The sequence below is a fragment of the Peromyscus maniculatus genome, chromosome 7 (assembly GCF_049852395.1).
Source record: "Peromyscus maniculatus bairdii isolate BWxNUB_F1_BW_parent chromosome 7, HU_Pman_BW_mat_3.1, whole genome shotgun sequence".
In the NCBI taxonomy this organism is placed as follows: Eukaryota; Metazoa; Chordata; class Mammalia; order Rodentia; family Cricetidae; genus Peromyscus; species Peromyscus maniculatus.
Window position 1 is genome coordinate 121007805 of NC_134858.1, and position 18073 is coordinate 121025877.

The 18073-nt window shown below is 48.4% G+C and overlaps 1 protein-coding gene across 1 annotated transcript; it reads left to right on the plus strand.

Moving 5' to 3' along the window:
* Window positions 1–10520: 10520 nt before the first annotated feature.
* Clec3b (C-type lectin domain family 3 member B) lies at window positions 10521–17163 on the plus strand. Its single transcript, XM_006990794.4, has 3 exons — window positions 10521–10742; window positions 14181–14279; window positions 16680–17163. Exons 1-3 carry the CDS (start codon window positions 10634–10636, stop codon window positions 17078–17080), a joined length of 609 nt encoding a protein of 202 aa, XP_006990856.1. The 5' UTR covers window positions 10521–10633; the 3' UTR covers window positions 17081–17163.
* Window positions 17164–18073: the final 910 nt, after the last annotated feature.

An 18073-nucleotide genomic window follows, 5' to 3' on the forward strand; every position in this document is an offset into this window, starting at 1 on the left:
AGCTCCAGGAAAGGCGCAAAACTACACAGAGAAACCCTGTCTCGAAAAACCAAAAAAAAAAAAAAAAAAAACAACCAGAGCCAGATATCAGGGTGAAAAGGTGAAAGATCAGAGAACAGCCAGCCACTAGTTTTTACCTCTACAAAATCCTCAGCCTGAAGAGAGTGAGTTCCTGTTTCCCAAGTGCTAGGATTAAGGGTGTGTGCCACCACTGCCTGACCTCTATGTCTAATCTAGTAGCTGACTATGTCCTCTGATCCTTAGGCAGATTTATTAGGGTGCACATTATATCACCACAAACCCAGTCTCCAAAACAGATTCCATGCAGAAAATGATTTAAGGAAATGGCTTGTGGTAAGTATTTTGTGAATATTTTTTTTTCTTCATAAAGCTTTCACAGTAAGAATCACAAGGCTAGGTATGGTGGCACACCCTTTAATCCCAACACCTGGGAGGCAGAGGTAGATAGATTTCTGAGTTTGAGGCCAGCCTAGTCTGCATAGTGAGTTCCAACCCCAGCCAAGGATACATGGTGAGACCCTGTCATTAAAAAAAAAAAGAAAAGAAAAGAAAGAAAGAAAGGAAAGGAAAAGAAAGAAAATCATAAAAGAATAAGGAAGCCATGGCCACAGAGAAGGGTCCGAGCCTCCTGCCTGTGTGCCTGCGAGGTCCTGCCAGCCAAGAAATCCAGGAGACCTTCCCCTTGGGTCAGGGGCTTAGGGGCCATTTGGGTTCTTAGCCAGCCTTTCTTACCATTCTTAGATTTTTCTTGTTTTTGTTTTAGGTCAGTCTTATGTAGCCCAGTGATGCCTTTGAATTTCCAGTCTTCCTGCTTGGGATTGGGTTACAGGCATGTTCTAGCATATCTGACTCCACTCATGTTTTGAAATTCCTGTGTGATTTATAACCCCTCCCTGATGTTTCATAAGATGGCCATGTTTTATCAGCACTATAATGGCTGTTTAAGGGATGTTGTCATTTGACTTACAGGCCAGCTTTTATTCTCTGAGGACAGTAAGGAAGATATTCTACTCAGTGCAGCATGATAGAATTAAGACTTCGTAGATAGAGGAGGGTTTTTTTGGTTTTTTTTTTTTTTTGGTTTTTTTTTTTTCTCCAAGAGAACCAAAGCTCCTAAATCAGTCTCATAGGGCCCTTGGGAGGTAGCTGATTCATGGAGAACATTTCAGCCAGTGGTATTTGCATTCTTTGTTGAGTCAGTCAAATGGTGTGAGGTGTTAGGAATTTATTACCTAATGGAAAGGACATAGTGTGAGCTGCAGCCTCATGCATTTGTAGATGTAATTCTAAACAGTCTTATTAAGTAAGAAACACAGAGCCAAATAAAGAGTTAAAAGCCCAGAGATCGAGCAGTAGCCAAGAGCTAAGACCACCTCATCTTACCACTCGCTGCCGTCCTTCCCCGAGAGACCTTCTTTCTGTGTCCTGTCTATTGCCTTTCTGTTCTGCCTTCTCATTGGTTCTAAACCTAACCACATGACTTCCTTGTCACTGCCTGTCTATACAGACCTCCAGGTCTCTATGGTTCGTACTGAGATTAAAGGTTTGGGTCACCGCTTGGCTGTGTCCTTGAATACACAGAGATTCTGCCTGCTATATGATTTGATTAAGGGCGCGTGCCACCACCGCCGGACTTTTGCTAAATGACTTGCTCTTAGCTCTGATCCCCAGGCAACTTTATTTATTAACATACAAATAAAATCACATTTCAGCACAAATAAAATACCAAATGCTTTACTTTCAGATGCTCAGGCGTGGGCATCTCCCCTCATGTGATCTGGTTCATCCATGCAATACACATCCATGTGTATCCCAGGGAAGCTGCTTACCTGCTGACAGCATAGTTGTCATATTTATAATGTGATGTATCATAGTTATGTGCTGGGCTGTTACCTTATGTTTTCCCAATGTATGCTGCTACAGACGCCATGACATGGTACTCCCAACAGGGCAGGAGGCAGGCTTCATCCTCTGCCCCGTTCCTAGTGCGTACCTATAGGGAATGATTGGCAGTGGTGATGCAGACACGTGCTTCAAGTGTGAATAAGGTACACAAGCCTTCAGTTACAAGGATTGGATGTGTAAATGACAACTAGTGCTTTGTATTTGCCTGTGGGTAATAAAAGTGAACATTCAGGTTAGGCACTTGTCATAGGTCACCCAGATTTCTATGCCACCTTGTTTACACACACCTCTCATCTACCTCTGGCTGTATAGGAAAGAAGCTGAAAGAGGAAAACCCAGGTCCGGTTTGTGGATAAATCGGTTCTGCATATTGAGACAGCAGTGAGGGAGCCAGAGCCATAGAATACTTGGTGGTTTGTTTTGCATGAAGGGAGAAGGATATTTAGCTAGTAGAAACTTGTTTGGGTCACTAGACAACATTCTCAAAGAGAAGAATGATCAGAGAAGGAATGTGCTGAGGAAGCAAAGAGGGTGGCATGGCCTAAGATCCTGGAGAAGAGAGGCCCTCTGCAGGACGCAGTCTGTTACCAGCTGGGCTTTTCCTGAGGGCATTTGTAGACTCAGGGTGTGCGCTGTGGATCAGGCCCCAGCATAATAGTTTTCAGTATGCAGGATCCCAAACACTGCTGGGTTCACACTTGCCAAAATCCAAGACAATGTGTGGGGAAGAGTCTGAGTTTAGACTGGAGTCAGGGAGCATCTGGAACATAATCAGGTGAGTGCAGGACTGAGCTCGGCATGCCTGTTTGTTTTTCTGGAAATCACAATAAAGGAGAGCAGAGAAGACATCTGGCTCCTCCTCAGCACTGCCCTCACTCCCTTAACCTTGCAGGTTATCAGCTGTCTCCCACAGGTGCCTCCTTGTGTCACTTGTCACATGGACAGAGGAGTATGTGTCCAGAGGACACAACTGTCAAGTGTCTCTCCAGAACTGGAACATGGGACTCCTGGTTCCCTTTCCATCAAGTATTGTGAGCCGCAGGAAACCTGAGACCAGGCTGAGTAGCCTGTTGCTGTCCTCCCCAACACAGGCCGTGAGACACAGAGTAGAGCCAAGTACTTAAACAGATGGCCAGGGTCAAAGGCTGTTTGTGTTTGGTTTTGACTAAGGGTGGGACCTCCCTTGTTCTCATCTTGGAAGTCTACTCTGAATGCTCTGGCCTTTGAAGGGGGGTATGGCAAGTCAGGCTCAGGCTAGGCCACACTGCTGCTGGCACAGGGCCAACAGGGCTGGGCTGAGGGAAACATCTGGGAGGTTGGGTAAGGGCCAGTTCCTTGCTGGGCCAGAGTTTTCATGTTTGGGCACATATGGGTGGGGTACCCAGACCTTGTTTTGTCTAATTCTGACCTTAAAAGTTTTTCAAAGCGAGGGGGGTCAGGGGCAAACAACATAAACAAAACCTAACCCTGTAAAGCCACGGCACACCTTTACCCTCTTCATAGGTTTCTGGCTCTAAGCTTGGTAAGATTATTCTCTGTGCAGAACATTTAGCACACATTCCTTGGAGAAACATTAGTATGTCTATTCAGGCTGAAGCCAGCCCTGCCTGCTCTCCTGTGGCACATGGTGGGGACTGGAGGGGATGGGGCTCCCGGTGGCCTCTCAGAACCTGTTGCAGCTGGCTGGACTGGTGCTCCACACCTGGGTGGGGAGTAGTGGAGTGGACAAGAGGATATGAATGCTCTACAGACCCACGGTCAGCATGGGTAACAGATGAACCAGGGTTATGGTTATAACTAGTGCACCCAGGCTTTGTACTAAAGTCCAGGCTGTGCATAAGAGACCCCATGTATAGGCTGTGCTCTGAGAGCTGCACTACCATGGGTTTTAAAAAAAATCCAGGAAATGGGGCTGGGGTGTAGAGTGCTTGCCTGGTATGTACAAGGCCCTGGGTTTAAGCCCAGTATACTCTACGGTGGGTTGGACTGGGGGCAGGAAACTTCGAGGAATAATAGGAAGAAAAGAGAAGAAGGAAGTCGGGGAAGGGACAGAGGTGATGATGTCTAGTTGTTAGCCTCTTGAATGACTATTCCAGGGGCTGGTGCCAGGGACCACTGAGTAACATTTTGGAGGCCAACCTCAAGCCTGCAGGAGCATCATACACCGAGAACAGGCCTTTTCCAGTATGTGTGTTTCTCCTCTCCTTTCCTCCCGTTCCTCCTCTCCCCTCCCCCTCCCCTCCTTCCCTTCTTCCCTCCCTCTTTTTTTTTTTTTTTGTTTTTCGAGACAGGGTTTCTCTGTGTAGCTTTGCGCCTTTCCTGGAACTCACTTGGTAGCCCAGGCTGGCCTCGAACTCACAGAGATCCGCCTGCCTCTGCCTCCCGAGTGCTGGGATTAAAGGCGTGTGCCACCACCGCCCGGCTCTTCCCTCTTGTATAATATTAGAGGGACCAGCTTTAATATTATACATCCCAGGGGCTCAGGAGAGAGAACTACTAACAGCGAGGACTATTTTCGGGAAATAGACTCTCAGCACACCGAGCTCTTAGTCCACTTGCTTTAATTCCTCTGGCATAACATCCTTTATACACAGCTTCAGTTCTGTTCTCATGTCTAGCCCCTTTCTTGCCTGATTTCTCTCTATATTTATCTACGGTTCCCCTCTAGGTTCTATCTTAATTCCTTCATCTAGTTCTGTCCCTTCTAGGTTCTCATCTATCTAGTTCTTTCCCCTATCAGCTCCTCTCCCATCTCCTTCTCACTCATCTGGCTCTTCCTCGTCTTCCATCTCGTTCCTCTAGTACTCTCTTCTAGCAACCCAATCTAGTTCTTCTCCATCTCAGTTTGTTCCTCTCAAGTTCTTACCCATCTAGTTCTTCTATTCTCTGTTCTCCCTCCTCTGCCCTGGAAGTCCGAGTATATAAAGGGAGGGTCTGAGCTAAATTGTGTAAAGCTATTACTTAACGCCCACCTCTCTTAGGCGGTGTCTCCTTGTCGAATTTACCTTAAGTCAGGAGACTTGCATGTGGGCTGCTCTTGTTAGTCCTTGAAAGTTGGACGCCCCCCTGGGTGGTGTCTCCTTGTGGAATTTAAGTCAGGAGACTTGCAAGTGGGCTGTTATCATTGTTATCCTCGGAAGTTGGGCGCCCACCTGGGTGGTGTTTCCTGTAGTCCTTGAAAGTGGCTAAGGGAGATAATCTGATTCCAGAGAAAGCCTTTCCTGAGGCTGTTCTCCAAATTCCTGGAATGTGTATGTCCAGAGAGTGATCAGTCCACACTGTTAGTCCTTCTTAGAGAAAAGTCAATTCGGAAAACTATGAAGGCACACATGATTTTCTTAACAGAATACAGCTGATATATAATAAGCCAAGTAACACCAAAAACTCCTTGGGATTTGGCTTCCTCTGGAGAAATTCTCTGATCCCTCTAGGTAGTGACTTTGCCATAACCAGCTGAGTTCTTATGATATATTCCTGCGGCCTGCAGCACCTCCCCTCACCAAACTCAGAAATCCACCTGCCTCTTGAGTGCTGGGGTTAAAGGCATATACCACCACTGCCTGACTCCGAACCTGTTCTTTAAGGAAGATTTGAGACACAATGGTCCATTGTGTCCATTTCTTTTGTGAAATCCACTGAAGCAATTAAAAAATGACAAAATGCTAAATGGGGCTATCTGTAGTGATATATTGTGTACCTAATAAAATTTGCCTGAAGATCAGAGAACAGAGCAAGCCACTAGATTAAACATGGAAACCAGGCAGTGGTAGCATATACCTTTAATCCTAGCAGTTGGGAGGCAGAGATCCATCTGGATCTCTGTGAGTTCAAAGTCACCCTGGATTACATGGGATTGATTCAGTCCAGGAGAGAAACAGCCAGGCAATGGTGACACACACCTTTAAAATTCCAGTATTTGGGAATCACACACCTTTAATCCCAGCACTTGAGATCTCACGCCTTTGTTTGGGAAGCACACACACACACACCTCTAATCCCAGCACTAAGAAGGAAGTGATGGCTGGGTGGAGAAAGGCATGAGGAGACAGGAACTGAAGCTTTTTCAGGTTGAGGAGTCCTAAAGGTAAGATGTGGCAGTGACTTATTCCTTTGTTTCTCTGATCTTTCAGCATTTACTCCAGTATCCGGCTCTGGGCTTTTTATTATAAGACCTTTAGAGATTTGAGCAACAGCTATCTTAGGGTTTCTGTTGTTGTGAAGAGACACCATGACCATGGCAACTTTTTTTTTTTTTTTTTTTTCTGTTTTGTTTTTCCAGACAGGGTTCCTCTGTATAACAGCCCCAGCTGTCATGGAATTCTCTGTAGCCCAGGCTGGCCTCCAAGAGATCCACCTCTGCCTCCCAAGTGCCGGCATTAAAGGCGTGCGCCACCACTGCTAAGCCCATGGCAACGCTTATAAAGGAAAACATTTAATTGGGGCTGACTTATAGTTCAGAGAGTCAGTCCATTATCATCTTGGTGGGAAGCATGGTAGCATACAGGCAGACATGCTGGAGAGGTAGCTGAGAGTTCTATATCTGATCCAAAGGCAGCAGCAAGAGAGTGACACTGGGCCTGACGTGAGCATCTGAAACCTCAAAGCCCACCCCCAGTGACACACTTCCTCCAGCAAGGCCACACCTAACAGTGCCACTCCCTATGAGTTTATGGGGGCCATTTTCATTCAAACCACCACAGGGGCTACATAAATAGTGATATATGTTTACATTTAAATGCCATTTTTGACACAAATACACAGGACAGTGTGCTATTTACAACATGGGTTTTGGGGGTTTTTGTTGTTTGTAAATTGTTTTGAGCTCTTTACACTCTTCCAGAGAACCCGAGTTCAGTTCCCAGCATCTATTCCCAGGCAGCTCACAACCACCTGCAACTCCAGCTCTAAGATATCCAGTGCCCTCTCCTGGCCTCCATGGGCACATATACAAACTCCCATACACATAATATATAATTTAAAATAAAAATGACATTTGTGTGTGTGTAAGTCAGAGGACAACCTAAGGGAGTTGGTCCTTGCTGTGGGATAATGCTTTTGTATACTGGTTTAATAAAACGCTGATTGGCTAGTAGCCATGCAGGAAGTATAGGCAGGATAAGCAGACAAGGAGAATTCTGGGAAGAGGAAAGCTGAGTGATGAGATGCAAACCCACCATCCAGGGAGCAGCATGTAATGGCACACAGTAAAGCCATGGAACATGTGGCAACAAACAGATTAACAGAAATGGGCTGAATTTAAGTAGTAAGCCTGAGCTAATAGCCGAGCAGTTTTAATTAATATAAGCCTCTGTGTGATTATTTTATAAAAGGCTGCGGGACTGTAGGTGAGAGATATGTCCTGACCACGGGCCAGGTGGAACACAAAAAAACCTCTGACTAAGGGTTCTCTTCTTCCTTTTGGGTTCTGGGAGTTATACTTAGGTCCTCAGGCTTAGAGGCAATTGCCTTTACCTGCTGAGTCTTGCTGTCCCCCAAAGATTGTAATTTTAAAACATTTTGCTGAGACAGGGTCTCTATAGTCTAGGCTGGCCTTAAACTGGTAGCAGTCTTCCTGCCTCAGCCTTCAGAGCATTGGGATTACAGGCATGAGTCACTATCCCTGGCTTTGAAACCTTCCAAGGTTGCCATACTTGCCACTGGTAGGCACAGGTTTAAAGCTGGGTGATAAATTGTCTTCCCTCAAAACAGCTGGAGTGTCTCCAGCTGTTCAGATCTTTTTGTGGAGACACAGCAGGTCTAAGCCTGGGGAAGCCCCTAGCCAAGACACTCTTCTCATTATCCTAGTTCTAGAGAAGGCATTTTAACAGCACAAATAGAGTACCTTGTGCTTGCATGGAGCTCTATGTAGTGTGTGCACGCACACACACCCCTTCCAAAGTCCTGCAGGTGAAATGACCAAGGATGTTGCCTGCTGCTTGCTATAACCCCCACAAGCTGACCATAAAGGTTCAGAGTTCACTTGCTAGGTCAAGTAGGAAAGAGTTACTCCTTAAGGCAGGTGAAGCCCATGCTTGGAACTGATGTTAGTCCCTGATGTGCCTCTCACTCTCGTGTTCTGATCCCAGCCTCCCCATGTGGCTTATCCATGGCTGCCAGTCTTTTCACATGACTTGCTATTTCCATCTGCATTGCTAGCTTTCCCTCTCTGTCCCCACAGGTGCTCAGGATCTAGGATGTGCCTCTCACTAAGCTACAAGTCTTTTCTCCTTTTTCCCTGATCCCCACATGGACCACCCTCCCTATTCTACCTCTGGCCTGGCCAAGTCCCCTGTTGTAGTCTCTCTCTACCTACTCTGGCTGTTAGGTGCCCAGTAGTGCCCCTCTGCAGACCCCAGGGCACAGCGTGAGTCTTTGCTCTGCATTCCCAGGATCTATTATGGCTATGAGGCACTATGGGCTCGCATAGCTCCCGATATGCACTGGCCCACTAAGGCTTTCCCATGGTTTGCATGCCTGGGACAATCTCCCCAGCAAACCTAAGGCAGGGTCTTAACAGTCAGGCCCATTTTAGGAAACAGGTCTTGGACTAACACATACTTAGGTACTCCCCCATGTCTTATGTTGGCTGTATGGAGTCAGGCCAAGGTGAGGAGTTGGGAAATCAAAGGAGTTTTTGTTTGTTTGTTTTTTAAAAGAACTATTAACTTCCCCCTGCATTTTCTACCCACCCAGTTTTCCTGGAAGCAAGACTCCTTGTTAGGTTATGCAATCGTCAGTCCCCAGATTACCTCACTGAGGTTCCAGCTGTGAGTATGAACCCTCTCCCACTTAATAAAGTGAGGGGTGGTGCTCTTTCCATCAGTTAAGGGGCCCTGCATATGTTCTGCTTCCAGCTGGGTGCCTCACCCTTGATACCTCCACAGGCTGACCATCTACGTCCTTCTCCTGGGCCTGAACAACATGCCCCTCCCCAGCCAGATGATCAAGGCTGGTCCAGAGAGCAGGGAAAAGCTGATGACATGGTACTGCATTTTTTTTTTGGCCTTTTTTTTTTTTTTTCTTTTGAGACAGGGACTCATGGCCTTTAAGTACTGAACCTTCTGCCTCAGACTCTCAAGGGCTGTGAGTACAAGTGTGCACAATACCTGTTTATTCCATGCAAAGTATCAAACTCAGAGCATCCTGCATGCTAGGCAAGCACTCTACCAACTGAACTACACCCCCAACCCTGCATTTCATTTTTTAAAAGGTCAGATTCACAGAAAATTTCAACTACTCTACAAAGGACTTTGTCCCCAGAAGCCGTTTTTGAATAAGTGGTCCGCCTGGGCTGCCATGCTGTGGAAAAGTGAAAACATGCTCATACATTGTTGGAGCTGGGACAGGAGCAGGAACATAGCTCTACCAGGTGCCTTACATCCCATCAGTTGTCAGCTGTGTCCTTCAGCTCCAAGGGTCCAGTCAAGAATTATTTGTAGCACTGAATTGTGCATTCATCTCCTCCAGCCTGATGCTGACACTGGTGTGATGGCTTTCTAGCTACAGAATCCCCCACACTGCTGGGTTCACACCGTAGGCGGCCCCTTCAAGCTAGCTGTACCCCACTGATGGGTCCCCAGAATTCTTTAAGTATTCTTGCTTTTTGGCAATATGGCACGTTTGGGTTCATCTCCTGTCCTTAGGTAGAATGTTACAGTCTATACTTCCATGTCAAGAGGGCTCAAGGCTTTGGAGGACTTGCAGCTCCAAGGCCTGTCCAAGGACAGCTGGGAGGCAGATGTTAACTACACATACGGATTTCTCTGATATGCTCATGTTCACAGGCGCTCACCGGTAACTCTGCTTTTAACCATACGCTGCAGGGTTCATTCCAACTCCCTCTTTCTTCATAAATCCCTTCTCTGAAACTTAGTTCCCACTGTCTTTAGTAGGGTCTGCGTATGCCATTCAGTGTCCTTGTGGTCTCTGCCATTACTCTCCTGCTTGCACAGTTTTTCCTGGACTTGGGCTCCCGCACTATAGCAGGGCCTCCACCTTTCTGGCAAGGCCTCCCTCCATCCTGCAGAGCTCTGATGCCTCTTGCTGCACATCCAGGGAATGATACCCCTGCTCCCTCTCTGACATCACTGCTCTAAGACCTCCTGGTTCCCTTCTCTGCTCTGGTCCCCTCCTTTGCTCTGTCTCTCTTATGGCTTCAGGACAGATTTTTGAGGGAGGGAAATGTGAGGAAAGGAAGGTTTATCTTGCTTTTTTTAATGAACAAAATCAAAATAATCACAAGCATTCTGGACCATTAAGGCTGTTAACCTGGTCATTGTCCCTTAGAGTAGCTTGTAGACACTCTCCCCACCAAGTCTCAACAAAATGGGAAAAGACAATTCTCTGGGCAGAGACTCACTGAGCCAATGCCAGGCCCAACCCGGCTCCTGCCTGAAATAATCACTGGGCGGATTGAGCAATGGCAGCTATTGGCTGTCTATTAATCCCTTGAAACGATGACTTTCTGGGAGGCTAGCCAGGCTGCTGGGTGGTTGTCCACAGCGTGTAGCTATGGCTCCCAAGCCTTTCGCCTTTGGCAGGCTAGCTGCTTCTTCTTTTTTTTTTTTTTTTCTGTTTTGACTGTTCTCAGCCAAGTTTTCGGAGGGTTTTCAAGACAGAGATCCTTGTGTCCACAGTCTTAAGCCGCGCAGCCCAGGCTGCAGTGACACTGCTTTCTGACCCAGGCATTGCAGCCAGAAGCAGCAGTATGGGATTTGGGGGCACCTACCTGCTTTTCTGCCTCTTCTCCATCTTGTCCCAGGTCACTACAGAGTCACCCACCCCCAAGACCAAGAAGGCTACAAATGTCAAGAAAGGTAAGCAGGGGCAGCTCCCTCATTGTGCTCCCTTGTGCTCCTAACCTTCATGTCTGACTTTGGTGAGAGTCCTCCCAGGACCTTTGGTGAAAGGACTCTGGTGGCTGGAGGGTCCTCACAGCAGGGATGGTTGTCAGAACTGCAATAGTCCCTGACTCTTAGAATGGAGAAGAACCTTATAGATTTTCTAAACTGGCATCTGCTCCCCCTCTGGCACCCATATGTTAAAGAAATTGAACCTCCATCTTGGAGAGGGTAAGTTCCCACCAGGTAGCACCAGCATGCGTTTCCTCAACTCTGATCCCAGGAGGAGTAGAATGTACTCAAAGACTTGCAGTCAGCATTTAATAATGTAAAATATATAAAGCTCCCCCTAGAAAAACGCTTGGCACACAGAGGGGAAATGGGGGACAAGTGGACTCTTACTTCAATGGGGCATCAGCCTTATCACCTCAGATTGAGTTCAAAGCATCTCCACTCTCCTCTGAAATGCTGAGGGTGAGGTCATCCTGGGATGGGTGGAGATGAAACAGCTGAATGTTATGATAATGACTGAGGTTGTCACCCCTACAGGACAGGGAGGATGGTAGGAAGAGTCAGAGGTGGAGACTCAGGGAGATGGTAGAGCCAAGCCAAAGGAAAGGGTGTGGACAATCTACAGAACCTCTGTACCTAGATAGTGAAGTACAAAAATCAGCCCTGGAGCACAAGACTACAGGAAAGGATGGGCAGAACTCAGTCAGTAGGGTGCTTGTATAGCATCTACAAGGGACTGGGTTGATCCCCAGCATCACACAGGAACCAGAGCTGTGGTACATACTAACCCAGCACTCGGAAGTGGAGGCGGGAGGGCTATAAATTCAAGGTTATCTTCAATTATTTAGCAAATTTGAGGCCCTGTCTCAAAAAAAAAAAAAAAAAAAAAAAAAAAAAAAAAAAAAAAAAAAAAAAAAAACCTCCAGGGGTTAGAATTAACAGCTTCCTGTGTACTCTGTTGTGCTTGCTTAGAATGTGTGATATCCTGATTCCATCTTCAGCACTTCAAACAACAACAGCAAAGCAAAGCTAAGCATGGTGGCACAAGCCTTTAGTCTCAGCACTCTGGAGGCAGAGACAGGTGGATCTCTGTGAGTTCTAGGCCAGACGGGGATACACAGGGAGACCCTGTCTCAAAAACGACAAACAAAACCAAAATTCCAAAGACTAAGTTTACAATGTGAACAAAATTCAAAACAGAATGGATATGATATTGACATCACTTTGACAAAGGAATTTATCATGAGGCATATGTATATGGAGATGAATGCCACTAACCTGAGCAATTAACATGTGTCGATAATTTAGAAAATTGGAATGGGCCAACTAAAAGTAAATAAATATCTGTTGAATATGTATAGAACTATTCCAGAAAGAGCTATATATGTAACAGAGACTACTCTGGAAAGTAAAACAGGAAGCAGTCTGGATTAGGAAGGATAATTTTTGGATAGTTTTGATTTCTTTAATCAGATAAATATATAATAATTGTCTACAAATTGCTCTTTTTTTTTTTTGGTTTTTCGAGACAGGGTTTCTCTGTGTAGCTTTGTGCCTTTCCTGGAACTCACTTGGTAGCCCAGGGTGGCCTCTAACTCACAGAGATCCACCTGGCTCTGCCTCCCGAGTGCTGGGATTAAAGGCGTGCACCACCACCACCCGGCAAATTGCTCATTTTAAAATAGGAGGACTGAATACCCTGCATGGTTCTATCCATGAGCATTGCCAACATTGCCACCAAGGCAAGTTGTATGAGGGATTTAGATCCAAAGGCAAACAGGATTTCTGAATATGGAAAATGATTGCCAGTTTCTCAAGTTTTCCTCAGTCTTATAAATCATGTCAGTTGTGGGAAAGGAGAGGATCAGAGCAGGGCGGCCTCAGTCTTCAGAAATGGCCTCACTCATACTCTGGTCCTAGATGGCTCCCATGGGAGCTTGAGCTAACTAACACCCTGGTTCAGTTTCTGACTCACTTTATCTACATGGTGCCCTGTGCTGGTGATCCATATGATTGTGCACAGCTTCTGGGAATCCAGAGGTTGAGGCAGAGGTGCAGAGTGACCCTGCTCACTGGCTCCAACCCTGTCTGCTTTGTTCTTGTTCCTCTGGGTGTTATCTTCTCTACGCTTGATAAGTTATATCACTGGTGTTTGTACATGCTAGTCCATGTCTTCTTTTGTTTGTTAATTGGTTTGTTTGCTTTTGAGACAGGGTTTCTCTGTATAGCCCTGGCTGTCCTGGAACTCACTCTGTAGAGCAGGCTGGCCTTGACCAGGCTGACCTCAAGATCTCTCTGCCTCTGGCCTCCCCGAGTGCTGGGATTAAAGGCGTGCACCATCACCACCTGCAAGTCTTTCTTGGCCACAATTCCTTGGCAAAGCTTCTAATGGGTGGACAAAGGCTCTGAACTGATGAACCCAAGACTTCACATGAAATGGCCCATGGAGGGAGGGACTCCCTACTCTTTGCCTCAAGTCAAGCAGAGCTTTCCAAGGAACCCCTGAGACTTCAGAAAGACAGAGGTCCACCCAGAGCTCTCATCTAACACACACACACACACACACACACACACACACACACACACACACACACACGAGTGTCTCTCACCTACACTTGCTGATGCACATGTCATTCACCCATACAAGTGGTCCCTATCAAGAGATGCCATGTACCATGGAGCAGATGGGAAGAGTGTGATTCTGTGGCTACTTGGATCAGGGCTTTGGGCTAGCTGCTCTACCATCCTAGGCAGGTCATCTAAATCTGACCTCAGTTTCCTTGTTTGTGAAATGGTGAATATCCAGGATGGCACTTGCCCATGGCATAGGCTGGTTATGAGCATGGCTGAGGTGGTGCCCAGCAAGCCCCTACCCTTCTGCAGTGGTTGCTCTGTGGGAAGCAGCTCCCCTGCTCTCCCTCAGCTGCAGTTGGATGGGCCCACACCCTGTGTTATGTCATTTCTCCTGAGTTTCCTCATTCCAGAATGCTGTTGTCCTCTCACTGTATACATGAGAAGGTGGAGCTGTGTTGGTGACCATGTGTCTCTGTCACCCTCAACTCAGACTGGGGCTTGCTGTCTCTGCTTGGTCTCAGTCCTGGGGGAGCTGATCTCTGTGATTTTATGGCCCATAAATAGAGCTGATGAGGTGGCTGTTTCGCCAACTCCTGCTGATCCTGACCCCACCATGACAAATGCAGAATAGGGAAGCCTGGAGAGGAACCAGGAACAGGCCAAAAGGGTCCACTGGAGGGTCAGGTCCTTAGGGAGGGGGCAGAGCTGGTTGGGACAGCAAGAGATCTAGGCTGGGAGAAGTCATCCCCGTTGCCTCCTCGGGGTGGCAGACAGGGAAGGGAGCGTCTCCTGCCTCGGTTTTCATTGCCCCATGCCTCTCCGTCCTAGATGCGGTGAGCCCAAAGATGTTTGAGGAACTCAAGAGCAAGCTGGACAGCCTGGCCCAGGAGGTGGCCCTGCTGAAGGAGCAGCAGGCCTTACAGACCGGTGAGTCCAGTACAGCTGTGTGGAGGAACACACCCAAGGCCAGACTGGCAATGGGCAGCAGTGAAGAAGTCCCAGTTTCCAGCCAGCGCCGAGCTGTGTTCACATGCTTCCTAGGGGAAGTTCCCTAACTCACATCTGCAGGACCCATCCTGTCAGGCACAGCGGGGTCTGGTCACAGCTAGAGGATGTGGAGGTGGAGTGCTTCCGAGGCCAAAGGTACTCCCAACAGGAACTACCAGTGCTTCGTGGAAGTGAGAGCTTTGAATCAGGGCCAGGATTGCAGTACAGCCTAGGCCAGCTTCAGGGGAACTGTACTTAACAGCCTCACAGCCCTGGGGCACATCACCCTCCCTTCCCTGCCCACTCCCCATGTCTCCCTCCTCCCCTGTGTCCACACCCCTGTGGCTTTATAGATTGTCTCTGAATCACAGTAACCAGGCCAGCATCTGTTAGTCCCGATGTGAAGATATGCCAGCTGAAGGGACCTGGAGAGATGGCATGGCAATTGAGAATTTGATTCCCAGCAACGCTTGTAACTCCAGTCCCAAAGGATCAAATGCTTGGTGTCCTCCATGGGCACTTCACTCATGTGCATTAACTCTCTCTCTGTCTCTCTCTGTTACACACACACACACACACACACACACACACACACACACACTTTAAAAATAAAAATAAGGCCAGGCATGGTGGCACACACCTTTAATCCCAGCACTTGGGAGGCAGAGGAAGGCAGATCTTTGATTTCAAGGCCAGCCTGGTCTACAGAGTGAGTTCCAGGCCAGTCAGGATCATACAGTGAGACTCTATTTCAAAGACAAAACAAACAAATAATATAACAAATAAAAAACAAAATCTTGGAGCTGGAGAGATAGCTCAGTCATTAAGAGACCTAGCTGCTCTTCCAGAGAACCTGGGTTCAGTCCCCAGCACCCACATGGTGACTCACAACCATCTATAATTCTAGCTCCAGGGGATCCAATGCCTTCTTCTGCCCTGAGGGCAACCCCACACAGACATGGCATACACTCACACAAACATACACATATACACATAAAAATCTTTAAAAAATACTTTTAAAAATAAAAGATGGGCTAACGGAGGCAGAGTAACACAGTTACCCTGCTGGGGGCGGCAGAGCAGGGACAAGACCTCCCATTTCGGGCACTCTAAAGGCCAGGAGAGCCAGGCTTTGTTTTCTTGCGTGAGTAGTCCAGTCTGGCTAAGCACAGAGCTTTGGGGCTAGGCAGTTCTTCTTCAAGTTAGTTGTCCCTCTCCATCATGGCCTTCATGCGTGTCTCTCTTCCCACTCTCCCTATGACCTTACCTCACTCCATGGTGTGGAGTGAGCATACTATGTGTGTGCTTGGCCCTGATCTGGGTATATGATGTACCTGAGCATGTGATGGCTGTGCTACAGAGTCTGTGGATAACCAATTCTGTGAGGACTAGTTGTCAAATCCCTCAGAGACATGGGGATGTTTCTCTTGAATATTCGCTGAGTGGAATGACTAAGTGCATGGGTAGGGGCCAATATGTACCTCTGACATATGTGACCCCAGACATACCCCATCTGCCTGATATTCAAGTTAGGAATCAAGCTAAATACAAACTGCTACACCAAACTCACCATAAGTACCTTCCTCCTAACCTGGGAGGCCAGTGTTCCACTGAGCACTCTAGTTCAGATGCCCTTTGGATAGCCTGCCTTCCTGTTCAGTCTTTTCTGCTGCAAATGTTCCTGTAGTCTCAGCTCATTCTCCCAGCTCTACCCAACCAGCCAGGGACCTGACTGGGCAGAGGTCCCCTGTGTAAACCCCCTGTGGTGAAACTTGCTGGCCCTCAGGCAGGGGTGGTAGGCCCTAAGTATCTTAGACTGTGGTCTCCATTTTAAGTAGGCAGATGCCTGGCACTGTGAGTTAGTGGCTTGATCCTGGGGGGTGGGGTGGGGCTGGTGGTCCAGCTCGGTTTAGGGGGCCCTAGCTAGTTGGGGAAGCTGCCTTTGAGATGCAGTGGGCTGAGGCTGCATGCCTGGGGATGTGAGAAAGGAAGCAGACCCACGAGAAGATAAGCTCAGAATAAGCCTGGTGCCAACCTCTGTGGCTCAGGGAACTATCCTGCTCTGAGCAGAGGCCAGGTGACTTTTGCTTCCCTTCATCTCTGGAGTCAGTGACCCTGGCTAAAGAACCCTTTGCAGCAGAGGGGTGGCCATTCCCGGAGCAGGGCACCAAGTCCTCTTGAACAGTAACCTGGGTTCTGCCACAGCAGGATCCTGAAGTGGGCGGGAGCAAGCAGGTTTCAAGCGATGGATGGGATAGGTTGGAGGCTGCGGGCTGTCTGGATGAGGTCTATCTGTCCTGGGGCCCTGAAACTTAATGTGACAGATATCTCTCCCTTCAGTGTGCCTGAAGGGCACCAAGGTCAACTTGAAGTGCTTCCTGGCCTTCACCCAGCCGAAGACCTTCCACGAGGCCAGCGAGGACTGCATCTCGCGTGGCGGCACGCTGGGCACGCCGCAGTCAGGACTAGAGAACGAGGCACTGTTCGAGTATGCGCGCCAGAGCGCAGGTAGCGAGGTGGAGATCTGGATGGGCCTCAACGACATGGCAGCGGAAGGCGCCTGGGTGGATATGACCGGCGGCCGCCCGGCCTACAAGAATTGGGAGACGGAGATCACCGCGCAGCCTGATGGCGGCAAAGCCGAGAACTGCGCTGCCCTGGCCGTAGCGGCCAACGGCAAGTGGTTCGACAAGCGATGCCGCGACCAGCTGCCCTACATCTGCCAGTTTGCCATCGTGTAGGCTGGCCCTGAGCGAAGGGGCGAGGCCTGGGCCAGGGAGGGGCGAGGACCATAAAGAGGCGGGGCTGTTGGTGGGTGGGGCTTATGGGTTGCTAAGGGGCGGGTCATCGGTGGGCGGAGTCGAACTTCACTGAGCCGGGAGTGTGTGGTGGTTCCAGGGGAGAAAAATGCTGATGTGGGGGCCCTGAGAGGGGCGTGGAGAACTTTCTGCCTCGGGTTCCTCCTTGCCTGGCTTTTGCAAATAAAGTTGGTTCAGAATCCCTGAAGTTGGATGGTCGCCAGGTCAGGGTGGGGAGAAGATTCCAGGAGTCTGGCTCCAAACCCGGGAAAGCCTTAGTCACATTTCCAGCCTACTTTTTGCAGAGGCCACTTCCCTCTGTTAGAATACAATACACACTCCAATTCTGGCTGGTGTGTTTGGGGGTACTATCCTTTCTCTTGTTGGGATCCATCCGGGGATGCCCGGACATGCAGAGGCCTACTGTGGGGTTGACAAGGCTTCCCAGGTAGATTCCTATCTGCCTCTATCCTCATCCCAGGGGTTCTGGGAGCCAAATATGACAGCGGCCTGGCTAGTGTGTTCCTTTCCCTTCCTCTCCTTACAGCCAGTCAGCCAGCTGGCATTCCACACCGTTCCATGTCAGCACAGAGCATCTCTGAGCCCACCATATTGCAGGAACTTTAAATACACAGTCTGGTTTAGCTTTATCCACCAGGACAATCTGTGTCACTGTGTCTTACAATAAGGAAGTGCCGACACAGGGAATCTCAGGGGCTCCGGATGATGGAGATCTAGTGATTGCACAGCCAGGGTTCAACCCTGGACTGACCCCCCAGGCCTGGACCTTCCTGCCACCATTACTTACTGGTCTCACACGACTAGAACTCTCCAAATATGAAACATAATTAGCCTGGTGCCTCCCTTTCCCCACAGGGCTATTGGCTAGCTTCTAGTGTGATGTGGCCTGTGGACCCCTGTGGACCCAGCCCTCAC